Source organism: Eriocheir sinensis, chromosome 16, assembly GCF_024679095.1.
Source record: "Eriocheir sinensis breed Jianghai 21 chromosome 16, ASM2467909v1, whole genome shotgun sequence".
Lineage (NCBI taxonomy): Eukaryota > Metazoa > Arthropoda > Malacostraca > Decapoda > Varunidae > Eriocheir > Eriocheir sinensis.
This window is the reverse complement of record NC_066524.1, coordinates 21,820,668-21,840,044: the sequence shown is the minus strand read 5'-3', so window position 1 is coordinate 21,840,044 and position 19,377 is coordinate 21,820,668. Positions and strand designations below refer to the sequence as shown.

Below are 19,377 nucleotides of genomic sequence, written 5' to 3'. Positions count from 1 at the left end.
AAGAAAGATGACAACAAAACCAGAACGAAGGAGAACAAGAATAACAAGAACAAGAAATACAGGATCAAACACGAGAAAAAAAAAATAACAGAATTGATAAGGCTGAGGAGGAGAAGTCACGCCTCACCAACACAAAAGGGAGACTGGAGGTTAAAATAAGAGACGTGACGAGGCACCAGACACACACACAGACAGACAGACATTACGAACACAATACATGAAGGTGACACGGCGGCCTGACACGCGAACACTAGACTTGGGGAAACCTTAGAGAGATAACGGAGACGAGAAGGAAGACGAGGAGGAGGAGGAGAAGGAGGAGGAGGATGCTTTTAGTAATGAAGGACAGGATGGTGAAACGTGTAGTGTAGGTTGAATTAATGAAGAAAAATAGAGGTTTGAAGTTAGGAATGTGATATCCGGGTTCCCTCAGCCTCCCCAGCACAGGTTTCCCCAGGTAGCGACTTGTTCTACCCGGGGGACGGAAACTCTGGGTAGCATATGGTAGGGGAAACTTGTATACGAGGAAATGTTGGGGGAAATGGGATGGGGTGGGAAGGGATGGGATAGGAAGGTAAGGGAAGGAAAGGGGAGGGAAGGGAAAGGATGGAATGGGAAGGGGATGGAATGGGAAGGGGAGGGAAGGGAAGGGAAGGCAAATTATAGGAAAGAGAAGGGAAGGGATAATATAAGGTGATGTTGAAAAAAAAAAATTAACGTTCAATGTGAAAGGGGAATGAATAAAAAATAATGAAGAGAAAAAGACGAGAAAATGAGAGAAAATTAATAAAAATGGAAAGAAATGATGATGGTAATAATGACACCTGAATAACAGAACAAGCAAGGTGTGTGTATAAGGTCTAAATATTCACGTCATTATTTTAGAGTTCATTCTTATGCCGTGAAGGAGAGAAGAGAAAGCGTGGCTATTATTATTATTATTATTATTATTATTATTATTATTATTATTATTATTATTATTATTATTGTTTTTATGATCGTAATTAGTAAGTTGCTTTGTCATTTCAGTGTTGTAGAGAACGGAACTTCAATAGACAGGGACAGATTGTATACTTCCGCACTACAACTACTACTACTACTACTACTACTACCACTACTACTAAAACTACTTCTTGCACGTCACTGTTTCTGAGCTACTATTACTGCTGCTACTACTACTACTACTACTACTACTACTACTACTTCGATATACTACTACTACTACTGCCACCACCACCACTACTACTACTACTACTACTACTACTACTACTACTACTGGTAAACTCTGGAACAATCTTCCTTCATCTGTATTTCCTCCTGCCTACGACTTGAACTCTTTCAAGAGGAGGGTATCAGGATACCTCTCCTCCCGAAACTGACCTATCTTTCGGCCACCTCTTTGGATTCTTTTAGGAGCAGCAAGTAGCGGGCTTTTTTTTTTATTAATGTTTACTTTTTTTGTGCCCTTGAACTGTCTCCTTTGCTGTAAAAAAAAAAAAAAAAACTACTTCTACTACTACTACTAGGAAGGCGCGAGTCGGCAAGAATTTTACTTTTTTTTTTTTGTCTCGTGTCGTCAGCGGCGGTTCCCAGGACGTGTGTGTGTGTGTGTGTGTGTGTGTTTGGGCCCCCGACAACCCTTCCTTCCACACACTGTTGCCACACCACACACACCCCTTCTCTCTCTCTCTCTCTCTCTCTCTCTCTCTCTTATATGCGTCTCTAAACTATTATTATCATGTTTTCTCTCTCTCTCTCTCTCTCTCTCTCTCTCTCTCTCTCTCTCTCTCTCTCTCTCTCTCTCTTCATTTATTTTTAAAACACACGATCTGCAAGAATCATTTCCCTCCACCTCCATTTTTTTTTCTCTCCTCCCTTTCCTCTTCCTCCTCCTCCTCCTCCTCCTCCTCTTCTTCCTCCTCCAGCCTCCCCCTTGGCGTTCCCTAACAACAGGAACAACTATATATAATGACAGTGCACACACACACGCACACACACGTTAGCCAGCCCTGCAGATGCGTGTACAAGGTCAAATACACACACACACACACACACACACACACACACACACACACACACACACACACACACACACACACACACACACACACACACACACACACACACACACTCACAGGACGGTCACACTCTTTGCATATTTTTTTTATAAATATCCTAGACGTCCTTTTCAGTATCCTTCCCGTATCCTTTCATCCTTGAGGAGAGAGAGAGAGAGAGAGAGAGAGAGAGAGAGAGAGAGAGAGGGGGGGGTGAGGTGAGATGGTATTCCTTCTTCGACAATCCTTACTTCATTTCCTTTTTCCTTTTTTTATATACTTTCTTCTAAATTCTTTTCTATTTATATTATCTCTCCATTTCCTATTTCAACTTTTTCTTAACTTTCTTCTATTTTTCTATCGTCTTCTTCGTTTTATTTTTCATCCATATATATTTTCTACACCCATTTCTCATTCACTTCTTTCTCTATACATCTCAATTCGTTACATTTTACTCCTTACTCTGTTTCTCGTTACTTTCCTTACTTCATATCACGGTGCTGGTTAAGGTTCCTCGTTCTGTCTGTGTCTGTCTATCTGTCTCTCCCTCACACATATTTCCTCTTTTCTACATACATTTCTCATTCACTTCTTACTCTATACATTTCAATTCGTTACATTTTACTCCTTACTCTGTTTCTCGTTACTTTCCTTACTTCATATCACGGTGTTGGTTAAGGTTCCTCATTCTGTCTGTGTCTGTCTATCTGTCTCTCCCTCACACACATTTCCTCTTTTCTACACACTTTTCTAATTCACTTCTTACTCTATACATCTCATTTCGTTACTTCTTACTCCTTCTCTTTGCTTCCTTACTTTATATTACGGGGTTGGTTAAGGTTTCTCATTCTGTCTGTGTCTGTCTCTCCCTCACACGCATTTCCTCTACTCAATGTTAGTCTCAATGTCTCTGTCTCTCTCTCTCTCTCTCTCTCTCTGGAGGTCAGCACCCTTTTAGCAAATATGGGTTCATGCAAATTGCCAACACTGAACCATATATAAAAAGCATACGATAGTCCACATTAGGGAGAACAGTATACGCCCACACGACATCAGATAAAGGAGGAGGAGGAGGAGGAGGAAGGAAAATAAAATGATGATGATGGGGATGATGATGTAGGTGAAGAAGAACAAGAAGAACAAGAGGAAGAAGAAATAAAGAAAGAAAAATTAAGAAAAAAACGAAAGGACATGAACAAGGATATAAAAAAAACACAATAACAAGAATAAGAACAAAAACAGAATAGGAATAAGAAAGAAGAAGAATAAATAAAAAAAAATAACAAAAAAAAGAAATAAACGAAAAAAAACTAAAATCCCTTAAATTCCAACACCTAACCCTTTAAACCCCCCCCAATCCCCTATTAACCCATTATAAGCAATCCAATCCCACTCATATAGAATCCAAATCCAAAACCTCACACCAGACACACACTCAAGGTATTATTTCTTAGGTGGGTTCGGGTGGGTTAAGAAGGGGATCGAACCCTCTTAAATTGGGGTCAGATCCTCTTTGTTTCGTCTCCAATCTCTCCTGTTTTTGTTTGCTTGAAATTCTGGTTTTGAGACAAGTTGTAGATAAGGAATCGACGGGTAACTGTTTGGTATGGTATGGTCACTCTCTCTTCCTCCTCCTCCTCCTCCTCTTCCTTCTTCTTCCTCCTCCTCCTTCTCTTCCTTCTTCTTCCTCCTCCTCCTTCACTTTTTATCTTCTCTCTCCTTTCCTGTATTTTTTTCTTTCGTCTTCTCAAGTTTTATTTTTTCTACATTTATCATTCTATATTTTCCATTTCCGTCGAATTTAATAAGAAAAGCAGTTGATATATACCTCTCTCTCTCTCTCTCTCTCTCTCTCTCTCTCTCCATTTCTTATAACTTTTTCTTTTCCAAACAAATATCTCTCTCTCTCTCTCTCTCTCTCTCTTCGGTACCTTCCAGAGTCGTGTGAGAGGCGGGGGTTCCTGAAGGGCTGGCGGGCCGGGGACGGGCAGGACTTCACACACGATGGTAAACAGTGGCTCCCCTCCGCCGCCCTTCACGGGAATCACGATGTCCCTCACCACCCCCACCATGGTGACTCCAACGCCCAGGAGCCGATGATCCGAGAGCCGGGGGAGGAAGGTGTTCGGTGTAGGGGGGCGGGGAGACCTTTTGGAACAGCCTCTCGTTCTTGTGGTTTCGTTCTCTGTTCGGCTGTTCTTGTGTGGCTCGTTCTTCCTCTTTTCCAGAACTCGTTAAGCTTTGGACTCTCACGTCTTTGCAATAGGTCCGTCTATCTTGTGTTTCCGTTTCTCTATTTCTCTAATCTTGTGTGTGTTTTTCTTCCTCTTCCAGAACACGTATACTCTGGACTCCTACGCCTTTGCAGCAGGTCCGTTTATCTTGTGTGCCCTTTCTCTACTCCTCTAATCTTGTGTGTGTTTTTCTTCCTCTTCCAGAACTCGTTAAACTCTGGTCTCCTACGCCTTTGCAACGACAGCCTCTCTCTGTCGTTCTTGTGGTTTTCGTTCAGTATTCTTGTGTGGTTGTGGTTTTTCTTCTTTCCTCAGAGCTGGTTTTAGTATGTGTGGCGTTCCTTTAGCGGGTTATCTCTCGTCTGTAAGGTCTGTTCTCTCCTTTTCTAAGACGTGTGTGTGTATTGCTGTGCTGTCCTGAAAATGAGTTCGCTGTCCAGTTCTCTTGGTATGGCTTTTGGGTTAGGTAGAAGTAGTAGTAGCGGTAGTAGTAGCAGAAACAGCCTCTCTAACACTCCACCACTTCAGGCTTCAACCTTTCCTTTCCAGCAACGGTGATTTGGGGCTCTGGAGGACTCGTAGGGCCCAGACTCCAACGCTCCACCAGCACTGATCCTCGAGAAACAGGTTAGCAGGAACAGACGGTTTTAGGAGCAGTTTGTGGGCTCTCTTAACTTCTCCTTCACTAACTCCTCAGCGGTGACTTGAGGCTCTGGATGACTCGTAGGGCCGGACTCCAACGCTCCACCAACACTGATCCTCGAGAAACAGGTTAGCAAGAATAAACGGTTTGAGGAGCAGTTTGTGGCCTTCCTCAGTCTCCTTAGCGCTGATTTTGAGGCTCTGGAGAACGTCACAAGCTTTCCAAACCTCACTGGGGAACTTGTGGGGACTTCAGGGCACCGGGAGGGCACTTTGGAGGCACGTGTGGAGCCCCTGACCTATGGGATGTTAGAGTCACCACACACACACACGCGCACACGCACACACACGGTCTCCCTCCACTAGCGAAGAGTTCCAGCTTGTGATCGGCTGTTATATTGAGACGAGTTCTTGCTCCGCCCAGGTGAGGGTTGCCAACTTGCCGCCATTTCCAGGTAGCTCATTCCACCTCCACCACCACCGCTACGACCACCACCACCACCACCACGGTCATGTCTAGTCATCACAACGCTGAGATTTCATTACCACGAACACCACCTCGCCCCTCTCACCACCATAACCTACCACCACCAGCATCACCATCACCACCACCATGTCTAGTCATCACCACGCTGGGATTTCATTACCACGAACACCACCCCGCCTCCCTCACCTCCATAACCTACCGCCACCAACATCACCATCACCACCACCACGAAGTCCCCATCACCAAGTCAACATCACCATCACCACCGCCACTACCATCTCACGGGTTTCCTAGTTCTCTCTCTCTCTCTCTCTCTCTCTCTCTCTCTCTCTCTCTCTCTCTCTCTCTCTCTCTCTCTCTCTCTCTCATCACCACTCCATCAACACCACAAGAGTTACCAGCATCATCACCACCACCACCACCACCATCTCTCTCTCTCTCTCTCTCTCTTACCCCATCTTCGTTAACTTTGTTTCCTTTTCTTCTTCTTCCTCCACCTCCTCCTCCTCCTCCTCCTCCTCTTCCTTCATGAGTATTCAGCGGAAATGTTTGTCATTCTACGGTTCTCTCTCTCTCTCTCTCTCTCTCTCTCTCTCTCTCTCTCTCTCTCTCTCTCTCTCTCTCTCTCTCTCTCTCTCTCTCTCTCTCTCACGTGGACGTATACAGATGTAGTACTTTTCTAATCATCCTCTTCCTCTCCTCCTCCTCTTCCTCTCCTCCTCCTCTTCCTCCTCCTCCTCCTGACGTTTTTATCTTCCTAGGAATGGCCTTGGCGGTGTATTCCAGACTTCTAAACATTCCCATTCCCGATCCTGATTCCAAGTCACTCCTGGAATCAAGTGTTTTGCTCAAGCCCTTACCTTACCGTACCTGTACCCAACGAGGCTCATTACCTGTCCTCATTACTCACTACCTGTACTATAATGATGATGATGATGATAGATAGATAGATAGATAGAAAGAGAGAGAGTGGGGGGTGGGGGTTGTGCTCGTGTGTGTGTGTGTGTGTGTGTGTGTGTGTGTATGTTTGGGTGAGTCAGGGGAGCTTCATCCTTATCAAACACACACGCACACACACACAGACACACACACACACACACACACACACGGTACTTCCCCCTCACTCTCCCTTACTCTCCCCGATCTCTCTCACCCCGGTAACTTCTCCTCCTCCTCCTCCTCCTCCTCCTCCTTCTTTCTTCCTTCTCTTCTTCCTCACGATTCTCCTCCTCTTTCATTTTTTTTAGTTGCATACATTCGATCAAGCATCTTTTTTATATTCCTCTCTCTCTCTCTCTCTCTCTCTCTCTCTCTCTCTCTCTCTCTCTCTCTCTCTCTCTCTCTCTCTCTCTCTCTCTCTCTCTCTCTCTCTCTCTCTCTACCTCCAACCTCCCTTCCTAATCCTCTATCTCTCACTTCTTTCGTTCCCTTCTCTTTTTACTCCTCCTCCTCCTCCTCCTCGTCTTCGTCCTCGTCCCTGCCATCCCACGCCGGCGCCTCTTCCCGGCCGTCCCATCCCCCGCCACCTGACGTCAAAGAAGTCAACAAAAACACACTTGGCCGGTTGGAGTCGGGGAAGGTGAGAGGTCGGAAGAAATACCTCTAGATCTCCCGGATGACTCTGAGGGAATGTTGCCGAGTTCGTGTGTGTGTGGTCGTTGCTATAAGGAAGGGCGGCACCGAGGGAGGTTATATTTAGGTTCTTTGACACATTATGAAGACGAGAATAGAAATGAGTGAGACGTAGGAGGTGATATTGATTGGGTTAAGGCTGATAGTGACGTGTGGGTGAGTGAAGACGTTGGAAGTGAGGGAGGATGAGTTAGAAAAAAATGAAAGTATGGAACAGAAATCAATTGGAGAGTAAAGACACACGCAAGGAAGGAATGGAAGAATATAGAAATGACTTAGAGGAATTAGGTTAAGGAAGGAACAAGATATAGATAAAGGAGAGGCTGGGGATTAGGAACATGAGGAGGATAAGTTGATATATTAAAGAACAACACAGAGAACAAAAGGAATGAATGGGAGAATAGAGGAATGACTTAGAGGAATGAGGTTAAGGAAGGAACAAGATATAGATAAAGTAGAGGCTGGAAATTAAGAGGTTGAGGAGGATAAGTTGATATATAAAAGAATAACAGGAATGAATGGAAGAATTGAGGAATGACTTAGAGGTATGAGCTTAATTAAGGAAGTAAGACATGGAAAAGAAAAAGAAAAACAGACGAATGTATGAAAAACACTCTCTCTCTCAATCTATCTATCTATCATTCAATCTATCTATTACCTATTTCCAAACGGACGAGAAATAAATAAATAGTAATGATCATAATATCGCCTCTCTCTCCTATCTATCTATTATCTATTATCTATTTCCTAACGGACGAGAAAGAAATAAAGAATAAAAATCTGAATATCGCCTTTCTCTCCCATCTATCTATCTATCTATCTATTATCTATTTCCTAACGGACGAGAAAGAAATAAAGAATAAAAATCTGAAGATCACCTCTCTCTCCCATCTATCTATCTATCTATCTATTATCTATTTCCTAACGGACGAGAAAGAAATAAAGAATAAAAATCTGAATATCGCCTTTCTCTCCCATCTATCTATCTATCTATCTATTATCTATTTCCTAACGGACAAGAGAGAAATAAAGAATAAAAATCTGAATATCGCCTTTCTCTCCCAGCTATCTATCTATCTATCTATTATCTATTTCCTAACGGACGAGAAAGAAATAAAGAATACAAATCTGAATATCGCCTTACTCTCCCATCTATCTATCTATCTACCTCTACTAACTACGTAAATATAAAGCTAAAAAGAACAGACAACATAGTAATTCATAGCCTTCGTTTAGGGGACTTAGCGGACTCGTTACGGAAAATATATGTTTGGGTGAAAATATATCCCAAGAACGTGATAATGGAGAGCGACTTATTTAAAATGGGGTGGTGTTTGTTATTTAGAGAGAGAGGTATAAGTGGTCTCTCTCTCTCTCTCTCTCTCTCTCTTTTGGCTTACACTGTTTTATTTTGCGCCAAGACACGCGTACACATAATTAGTAACGTTCACACACACACACACACACACACACACACACACACACACACACACACACACACACACACGTAAACAAAGGAAATAACAGAGAACAACATAAAAAAGACACCTAAATGACCTTACCTGTATGTCTATAAAAGGTAGGCATTCATTAGAGAGAGAGAGAGAGAGAGAGAGAGAGAGAGAGAGAGAGAGAGAGAGAGAGAGAGAGAGAGAGAGAGAGAGAGAGAGAGAGAGAGAGAGAGAGAGAGTGTTCGTTTGTACATGCCCTCGTTAACTTACTGTATAGAATTAAATAAAAAAAGGAAAGGAGAAGAAGAATAAAAAAAGACGATAAGGAAAGAAAGAAAATGTGAGAGGGACTAAATGAACACACACACACACACACACACACACACACACACACACACACACACACACACACACACACACACACACACACACACACACACACACATTGTTGCCTTTGTTTTGAAGTTGACAATTTGCTCTTGATTCCGCGCCTTTGTGACTTCCTTCTGTTTCATCTCCTCCTCCTCCTTCTCCTTCTCCTTCTCCTCCTCCTCCTCCTCCTCCTCCTCCTTCTTTTCATCTTCTTTCATTAAAACTGTTCTCCTTTATCATGGTTATTTCCTATCTTATCTATTATCTTTTAGGCCTATGTGGAGGCGGAGGAGGAGGAGGAGGAGGTGGGGAAGGAGGAGGAACACAACACAAAGAAAGAACAAACAACAGCAGACGTACGGGGCTGTTTGTGACAAGCTACACTAACTATCTGATCAAAGGTGGAAGATGAAGAACATCAAAGGCGAAGGAGGCGGAGGAGGAGGAGGAGGAGGAGGTCTATCTATCTATCTATCAACCTCCTCTTTCTGTTTATCTATCCTTCACTCCGATCTTTCCACCTTCCCGCTCTGATCACCTGCCCGCATGAGCCGCCCAGGTATATATTGCTTTGTTCGGGCGTATAAGGAAACTCCCATGCGTATATATTAAAAGGCTTACTGGAGGCTTCGATTCGCCTTTGTGTCGGGAAACGAGTTGGAATTTCATAGAGGTTTAATGATTTCCTTTTTTTTTTTTTCTTCTTTATAGAAAGGGAGAGGAGAGAATGGGAATGGGAAAAATAAATAGTTAAAATAAGAAAGAAAAAAGGGGATAAAAGGCGATGAATGGATGATGATGATGATGATACGGAGGAGGAGGAGGAGGAGGAAGAGGAAGAGGGGGAGAATAGGAGGAGTAGGAGGAGGAGAAAGAAAAGGAGGAGAAGGGAAGTGATTGGAAGATAAGAAACAGAGGGCTGGGAAAGGGAATGAATGAAGGAGGAGGAGGAGGAGGAGGAGGAGGAGGAGGAGGAGGAAGAGGAAGAGGAAGAAAAATAGGAGGAGGAGGAGGAGAAAGAAACAGAGCTCTGGGAAGGGGAATGGATAGAGGAGGAGGAGGAGGAATAATAATAATAATAATAATAATAATAATAATAATAATAATAATAATAATAATAATAATAAGAAAAAGAAGAAGAAGAAGAAGAAGAAGAAGAAGAAGAAGAAGAAGAGAAGGAGGAGGAGAAAGAAACGGAGGCGAAGGGAAATGATAAGAAGATAAGATACAGAGGGCTAGGAAGGGGAATGAATGGAGGAGGAGGAGGAGGAGGAGGAGGAGGATCAACGAAGGGATCAAGTGCAGGCCTACTAACACATCCTGCTTCAACGTCCTCATTCCCTTCTACATCATCCCTCGGGGCGGCAAAGGCGGCTTACGGGACCCACGGAGGAGGAGGAGGAGGAGGAGGAGGAGGAGTGGAGGAGGAGGAGGAGTGGAGGAGGAGGAGGCTCTGACGTCACAGGAGGCACCAGGTTGAAGACACTCCTACAAAAAGTTGCTTCGGGACCCCTGAGAACGCCTCCTCCTCCTTCTCCACCTCTTCCTCTTCTCCCCCTCCAAGGACGCCCCGCCGCTGCTACAGGATGCGACCTCTGCGTGTGTGCGTGTGTGTGTGTGTGTGTGTGTGATTCTATATTCACGTAATCTCTTCCGGGCCTCTCTCTCTCTCTCTCTCTCAGTTTAATTTTTTTCAGAGAGAGAGAGAGAGAGAGAGAGAGAGAGAGAGAGAGAGAGAGAGAGAGAGAGAGAGAGAGAGAGGAGGAAAGGAGAGGAAAACACCTGACTTCTCCTCCACTGCCTCCTCCTCCTCCTCCTCCTCCTCCTTCTCCTTCTTCTCCAATTAACAAAATAAGAACAAGGATAAATTAAGCTAAAAATATCCTTACGTAAACTGTAACTAGGGATAAAAACTGGTTAACACACACACACACACACACACACACACACACACAGACACAGACACACACACACACACTCAACAGGCGACATTTTTCTTTTGCCCTAAATGTAAAAAGACGGATTGGTGGTGGTGGTGGTGATCAGGAACGACCTAGTTTTTGTGTCGTGGTGGTGGCGGGGTCGTGGGAGAGTGGGGGTCAGTGCCACACACACACACACACACACACACACACACACACACACACACACACACACACACACACACACACACATAGGGGTCAAAGGTTATGAGTATCCTGGTCACTGGTGGCCATCACATGACCTCCACCCTCATCACCACCACCACCACCACCTCCACCACCACCATCTGGACGATTAGCCAAGGTCGTGGTTCGCGGCCTACCTTACCTTACCTTACCTTAACTTCCCTTCCCTTCCCTTCCCTTCTCTTCTCTTCCCTTGCCTTCCCTTCCTTTTTACCTTCCTTCCTTCCTTCCTTCATTTCTTCCTTCCTTCCTTCCTTCCCTTCTCTTCTCTTCTCTTCTCTTTCTCTTCCCTTACCTAACCTTACCTTACTTAACCTTCCCTTCCCTCCCATTCTGTTAGTTACCTATTCAATCATTTAGACAGTCACTTAGCCAGTCAGTCAGTCAGTCAATCTATATATACCTCAATCAATCTGTCTATCTATCCATCTATCCATCTATCTCCATATTTCAACAGTACAGCGCCTTACCTGACATCCCTTACCTACCCCCCACCCCCCAAGAGGCACGGCCAGAGCCTTCAACAGCTGGGACACACGTAATAGATGACCTTCCGACCTGTCCGGTGTTCTGGGCAGGTGAGGTGATCCGATTGTGCCTCGGCTGATATGGGACAGGATCAGGGAAAGGGAGACAGCTGAGACGGGATGATGGGAAGGGAAAGGAAGGGAAGGGAAGGGAGACAGCTGAGAAGGGAAGATGGGAAGGGAAGGGAGACAGCTGAGGAGGGATGATGGGAAGGGAAAGAAAGGGAAGGGAAGGGAGACAGCTGAGAAGGGATGATGGGAAGGGAAAGGAAGGGAAGGGAAGGGAGACAGCTGAGACGGGATGGTGGGAAGGGAAAGGAAGGGAAGGGAAGGGAGACAGCTGAGACGGGATGATGGGAAGGGAAAGGAAGGGAAGGGAAGGAAAGGAAGGGAAGGAAAAAGAGCTGAAAATAGAAGGAAAGGAAAAGAGGAAAGGGAAGGGAAGGGAAAGGAATGGAATGGAATGGAAAGAAAGGGAAGGAAAGGGTAGGGAAGGGAAGGAAATGGAAGGGAAAGAAAGGGAGAAGGGAATTGAAAGGAAGGAAGGAAGAAGGAAAACAGAGAAACAGAAGAATAAAGGAAGAAAGAAAGACGAGGAGATGAAAAAAGGGAAAGAAAGGGAAGAAAAGAAAGAAAGACAATACAGAGAGAGAGAGAGAGAGAGAGAGAGAGAGAGAGAGAGAGAGAGAGAGAGAGAGAGAGAGAGAGAGAGAGAGAGAGAGAGAGAGAGAGAGAGAGAGAGAGAAACACACAAACAAAGGAACGCAGGTGAACACAAGCTCGCATTTCTTTACCTGTTGCATTCAATTACCAAAGACTCGGGTAAAAAATTAGTCACGTGACCTTGACGATACCCCTCTCTCTCTCTCTCTCTCTCCCTCTCTGAGGTAAAATTTCTCACCCTGGTTAAGTGTATGGTAACGAAGGGAGGGAGGAGGAGGAGGAGGAGAATGATGAGGAGGAGGAGGAGGAGGAGGAGGACCGTTACAGGCCAGTGATCAATAATTTTATGTCACGTTTCTTCTTCTTCCTCTTTCCTTTCTTCTCCTCCTCCTCCTTTTCCTTCTCCTCCTTCTCCTCCTCCTCCTCTTCCTTCTCCTCCTCCTCCTCTTCCTTCTCTTTATATCTATTATTTCATCATCCTTATTCTTCTTCCTCCTCCTCCTTCCTTTTCCTTCTCTTTCCTCCTCCTCCTCCTCCTGCTCTCTCTTTTTCTCTCTTTTATTGTTTTTTTGCTTGTTCTTCCTTTTTTTCTTTTTATTTATCTTCTTGTTCTTGTTCTTCTTCTTCTTCTCCTTCCTCCTCCTCCTCCTCCTCCTCTTTTCTTTGTTATTCCGATCATGCTTGGCCTCTCTCTCTCTCTCTCTCTCTCTCTCTCTCTCTCTCTCTCTAATGTGGGTGGAGGGGGGGTTTACATTGAGGGGGCTCTGGGTGGGGCAAGGCCGTTCAGAGAGGGTGACGGGGTGGTTGAATGCATGGGTGGGTGGGTGTGGGTGGGTGAGGGGCTCCACTAGGGACACAGGAGGCCATGGACGAGGTGGAACGGTGGAGGAGTGGAAGGAAGGAGAATGACAGAGCGGAAGGGAAACCCGAGGAAAGACAGACGGAAAGGGAACTGGAGGAGACGTAAGAAGGGAGAACTGCAAGAAGGGATGACGAGGTAGAAGAAGGGAGATAAGAGAGAAGGAAGAATGAAGAAGAAATGACAAAACAAATGGAGAAAGAGGGAAAAAGGAAAAACTGAAAGAACGAAAGACGGAAGAAGGAAGGAGAATGAAAGAGGGAATGACGGGACAGAAGGGAGATAGAAGAGGGGAAAAAATGAAGGAATGACTCAAAAAACAAAATACGAAAGAGGAAAGAGGGAAAAATGCAAGAACGAAACACGAAAGAAGGAAGGAGAATGAAAAGAGGGAATGACGGGACAGAAGGGAGATAGAAGAGGGGAAAAAATTAAGGAATGACTCAAAACAAAATACGAAAGAGGGAAGAGGGAAAAAATCCAAGAACGAAAGACGGAAGAAGGAAGGAGAATGCAAAGAGGGAATGACGGGGCAGAAAAAGGAGATAGAGAGAAGGAAAAAATGAGAGGTATGTGGAAAGGAATGACCCAAAACAAAACACGAAAGAGGGAAGAAGGGAAAAACTGCAGGAACGAAAGAGGGAAGAGGGAAGGAATGCAAGGAAGGAATGACAGGGCAGAAAAATGGAGATGAGAAAGAAAGGAGAAAGGAAAATTAAATAACAACGGGACACAGAAGAGAAGAGAAAGAAAGACAGTAAGAAAGGAAAGACGAAGGAAGGAAGGAAGGAAGGAAGGACACAGAGGACGAAGGAAAGGAGACACGAAGGAAAAGTGAAAAAAATGATAAAACAAAGGAATTAAAACACACTGAAGACACACACACACACACACACACACACACACACACACACACACACACACACACACACACACACACACACACACACAGACAAGGAAAACGAGGTGCAATAAAATGTCGAATGATTCTGAGACGAGGAGATGAGACCAAGGATGACAAGGACCAGTGCTGACGAGGAGGAGGAGGAGGAGGAGGAGGAGGAGCAGAAGGAGGAGGAGGACAAGGATGAGACAAAGAGGAGTCACAGAACAATGGGATAGGAGAGCGTGCGCGCGTGGGAACAGAAAAATGAAGGAAGAGGAGGAGGAGGAGGAGGAGGAGGAGGAGGAGGAGGAGAAGGATGCTACGGTTCAGGATATAAGCTAAGGACATCCCAACACTCCCTTCTTTAGCCTCCTCCTCCTCCTCCTCCTCCTCCTCTTGCTTCGCTTCCTTCACGCCCTCCCTCACCTCTTGCCCCGGAAACTGTCCCCCTCCTCCTCGTCCTCTTCCTCCTCCTCCTTATCTTCCATTCCAGGACACGATAGATGAAACGAATCGAGAGAGAGAGAGAGAGAGAGAGAGAGAGAGAGAGAGAGAGAGAGAGAGAGAGAGAGAGAGAGAGAGAGAGAGAGAGAGAGAGAGAGAGAGATAATAATAATAATAATAATAATAATAATAATAATAATAATAATAATAATAATAATAATAAATAATGGCCCTATTCACATTTCTTTTCCCTCCTCCTCCTCCTCCTCCTCCTCCTCCTCCTAATCTTACGCACCTTGCATACGAAGGAACACAGGTAAACAGCAATCTCTCTCTCTCTCTCTCTCTCTCTCTCGAAGGTAAGTTTTTTTGCGAGGTTGTTTAATGGTCAGGATTCTTCTTTTTTTGTTTGTTTGCTGAGTAAGTCGTAGGAGGAGGAGGAGGAGGAGGAGGAGCCGTTAAAAGATGTGCTATATTTAGCAAGAGGATCTCGTGTTGCGGGTTCCTTGCTATCAGGAATAATAATAGTAATAGTAATAATAATAGTAATAATAATAATAATAATAATAATAATAATAATAATAATAATAATAATAATAATAATAATAATAATAATAAGAAGAAGAAGAAGAAGAAAAAGAAGAAAAAGAGGAAGAAGAATGTATGTGTGAGTTTTTCTTTCCTTCCCTTCCCTTCCCTTTCCTTCCCTTTCTTTCCCTTGCCTTCTCTTTCCTTCCTTTCCTTTCCTTTACTTCCCTTTCTTTCCCTTCCCTTTCCTTCCCTTTCTTTCCCTTGCCTTCTCTTTCCTTCCTTTCCTTTCCTTTACTTCCCTTTCTTTCCCTTCCCTTCCCTTCCCTTTCCTTCCTTTTCCTTCCCTTCCCTTCCTTCCCCTTCTTTCCCTTTCCTTCCTTTCCTTTCCTTTACTTCCCTTTCTTTCCCTTTCCTTTCCTTCCCTTTCTTTCCCTTGCCTTCCCTTTCCTTCCTTTCCTTTCCTTTACTTCCCTTTCTTTCCCTTCCCTTCCCTTCCTTTCCTTCCTTTTCCTTCCTTTTCCTTCCCTTCCCTTTCCTTCCTTTTCCTTCCCTTCCCTTCCTTCCCCTTCTTTCCCTTTCCTTCCTTTCCTTTCCTTTACTTCCCTTTCTTTCCCTTCCCTTCCCTTCCCTTTCCTTTCCTTCCCTTGCGTTCCCTTTCCTTCCTTTCCTTTCCTTTACTTCCCTTTCTTTCCCTTCCCTTCCCTTCCCTTTCCTTCCTTTTCCTTCCCCTTTTTTCCCTTTCCTTCCTTTCCTTTCCTTTACTTCCCTTTCCCTTCGTCTTCCTCCCACATACTCCTCCTCCACACACACACACACACACACACACACACACACACACACGCTCACAAATATATACAGAGTGACAGAGGAAGAGAGCAGGCTACGGAGCTGTCCAGGTGTGCGGAGGTAATCAGCGGCAGGTATTAGGTGAACAGGTAATTGAATCCTACGGGGGAGACGTGACTAGAGGCAGGTAAGGACGTAAACAGGTTAGTGCCGACCCGACGCTCGTAAAGGGAGGCGGCGAAGGCTGAGAGGAGGAGGAGGAGGAGGAGCAGATGACGAACAGGAGGAAAGAAAGGGATAACACAAACGTAGGATAGTGATGTTGGGAGAGGTGAGAAGGAGGAGGAGGAGATGAAGAAGACAGAGAGCAAACAGTAAGAGACGAATCTGAGACTAAGGAAACTGATGATGCAAAGGAGGAAGAGATGAAGATAACAGAGACATGTACCAGCTGTTGAGGGAGGAGAGATGAAGCTGAACCTGATGCTGCTAACAGAGAGAAAGGAACTGTTGAAGAATGATGGACGGAACTGACACTAAAGCTTTCGTAGGAGTTGTGGGCATTTCCAGCAGTAGTTTTATGACCCTGGTGGTAGTTTGACCCTTCCTCTGTACCATGAACCTAAAGAAACACTTATTAGAACCCGATTGACCCCCTCTTTGACCTTTAGAAATAGCTGATGTGAGAAGCCAAAGTCTCTTATAATACCGACGAGTGGCTGCGAGAGATAAGAGATATAAAACATAAAGAAGGGAACTACATAGGAAGGAGATAAAAATAAAAAACAGTACAGTACGAGAGGAAAGGCAGAGCCGTGAGATGAACCCGGTAGCAGCGACGGCCCAAATTTGTGGCTTTACCGTGTACCAGCGATGGGCCAAATTTCTGCCATGATATAAACCTCATAAAATAGAGGATGCATAAACTAATCACACATGCGTTGATATATATTATGAAATGTTTTGCGTGAGTGATGTTTCTTTCTCATTATTTTTACTTAGAGGGGCCTTTAACCTAACCTAATCTAACCTAACCTAACCTAACCTATGAAACATGACCCCCGCAGCTAATGATATAAAGAGAAGCTAATGTTGGGATGAGAATAAAAAGGGAAATAATAAATGATTGAAGGAAAGGAAAAGGTAACCAGTCAGTCAGTCAGTCAGTTAGTCAGTCAGCTAGTCAGTCACAACCAGGAGCAATGTCAGTCAGGTCTTCATTAGCGTAACAACATAGCCAGTCCAGCAGTCAGTCAGTCAATCAGTTAAAAACTCAGTCAGTCAGTCAACCAATCAGTCAGTCAGGTTTTCATCAGCGTAACAACATAGCTAGTCAACCACTCAGTCAGTCAGTCAACCATTCAGTCAGTCAATCAGTCAGTCAGTCAGCTAGTCAGTCAGTCAACAAATCAATCAGTCAGATCTTCATTAGCATAACAACATAGCCAGTCAACAAGTCAGTCAGTCAGATTTTCATCAGCGTAACAACATAGCTAGTCAACCACTCAGTCAGTCAGTCAAGCACTCAGTCAGTCAGTCAATCAGTCAGTCAGTCAGTCCACCAAGCTCAACATCTCTCGTCAGAAAGCTTATAACATGATAACTTAACAAGACCAATTTCCTTCCTATTATTTTGACAGCGGAGAAACGTAGGATTATCGTGACCGCCAAGCCCTGGACGAGAGTGAGAGACAAGCCGCTTACACACGCTGGCAATGGATTAATGAACGCAAATAGACGAGCTAACGTTTTATAAGAAGGAAGGAAGAGGCTTAGCGTAATATAAACTTACTGAGGAAAAGGATGGCGGGGAGGAAAATACATAGAGAGAGAAAGAGGAAGAAAAGGAAAAAAAAAAACAAGAAATAGATTGAGAAAATGCGATAAATTAGATAAAGAAGAGAGAGAGAGAGAGAGAGAGAGAGAGAGAGAGAGAGAGAGAGAGAGAGAGAGAGAGAGAGAGAGAGAGAGAGAGAGAGAGAGAGAGAGAAATATACGTCTCAATATTATCAACTCTTATATAATGTTACTAGATACACACTCTCTCTCTCTCTCTCTCTCTCTCTCTAACCACCTGAGATCACCTTTCTTTCTCTCTCCCTTCCATCTTAATCTTCCTTTTTCCTTCCTTCCCTATCCCTTCCTATCCCTTCCACCACCACCACCACCACTACCACCACCACTACCACCACTACCACCACCACCACCACCATTATCAGCACCATTCCAAACACACCACCCTGTTTGCCTATGTCCCCCTTCACACACCTCTCAGTATTGTGTTACCTGAGAACGAACAGGTGGGCAGAAAATAGACAGGTAGGTAATTGAGAAAGGTAGGCACTTATTATTGTTCTTGTAATTGTAGTAGTAGTAGTAGCAGTATTTATTGATGTAGCTAATCTTATACGTATAGAGACAGAATAGCAGAAATAGGAACAGTGGTAACTCTCTCTCTCTCTCTCTCTCGCCCGGGGCTGGGGAAGACAAGGAAAGGCAAGGGGATTGGGGGAAGGACTGGGGAAGTCACAGAGAGAGAGAGAGAGAGAGAGAGAGAGAGAGAGAGAGAGAGAGAGAGAGAGAGAGAGAGAGAGAGAGAGAGAGAGAGAGAGAGAGAGAGAGAGAGAGAGAGAGAGAGAGAGAGAAAGGGGGAGCTGGGGAAGGCACGTGGGAAGGCACACACACACACACACACACACACACACACACACACACACACACACACACACAGCCGGGAAAACCACGACCTCAGAGGGCCAACGAAGAGAGAGAGAGAGAGAGAGAGAGAGAGAGAGAGAGAGAGAGAGAGAGAGAGAGAGAGAGAGAGAGAGAGAGAGAGAGAGAGAGAGAGAGAGAGAGAGAGAGAGAGAGAGAGAGAGAGAGAGAGAGAGAGAGAGAGAGAGAGAGAATAAAAGAGAACAAAAAGTAAGTTTGCAAGCACTTAAAAAACGCGACGCAGGAAATAAATAAAGAAAAAAGGTAAAGAAAAGAAGATAATAAGAAAGAATGAAAGAAAGAAAGAAAGGAGATAGAGATGAGGAGATAAAGAAGATGAAAATAGAAAGAAAGAAAGAAAGAAAGAAGATAGGTGAAAAAAAAGATAGAGAAAAAAAGAAAGAAAAATAAAGAAAATAAAGAGAAAGAAAGAGAGATAGAGCAGAGTGAGTCAATTCTCTAACAAATCACCGCCATTTATCATGTTTGAGAGAGAGAGAGAGAGAGAGAGAGAGAGAGAGAGAGAGAGAGAGAGAGAGAGAGAGAGAGAGAGAGAGAGAGAGAGAGAGAGAGACACCTGCTTGTGGTTGCTAAAGTCATCCTACTTCGTGACCTTGTAAGAGGAGGAGGATGAGGATGAGGAGGAGGAGGAGGAGGAGATGATGATGATGATGATGAGAATACAGTGCTTTAAGATGACGAAAAAAAAGAAAGGATGCGAAGGAGGAGGAGGAATAGGAGGAGGAGGAGGAGGAGGAGGAGGAGGAGAGAGAGAGTGAGAGAGAGAGAGAGAGAGAGAGAGAGAGAGAGAGAGAGAGAGAGAGAGAGAGAGAGAGAGAGAGAGAGAGAGAGAGAGAGAGAGAGAGAGAGAGAGAGAGAGAGAGAGAGAGAGAGAGAGAGAGAGAGAGAGAGAGAGAGAGAGA

The 19,377-nt window shown here is 44.5% G+C and overlaps 1 protein-coding gene across 14 annotated transcripts in view; it reads right to left on the bottom strand.

Moving 5' to 3' along the window:
- The window catches only part of LOC126999572 (uncharacterized), a 67,274-nt gene that overhangs the window by 10,428 nt on the left and 37,469 nt on the right, over positions 1 to 19,377 (bottom strand). Inside the window, exon 1 of one of the 14 annotated variants that reach the window (XM_050862339.1) lies at positions 3,989 to 5,495. The exons of the other annotated variants lie outside the window; for them this stretch is intronic. Coding sequence (XP_050718296.1) covers positions 3,989 to 4,129 — 141 coding nt within the window. The 5' untranslated portion in view covers positions 4,130 to 5,495. Of the gene's footprint in view, positions 1 to 3,988; positions 5,496 to 19,377 lie in introns of those variants that run through there. 14 annotated transcript variants of the gene reach the window in all.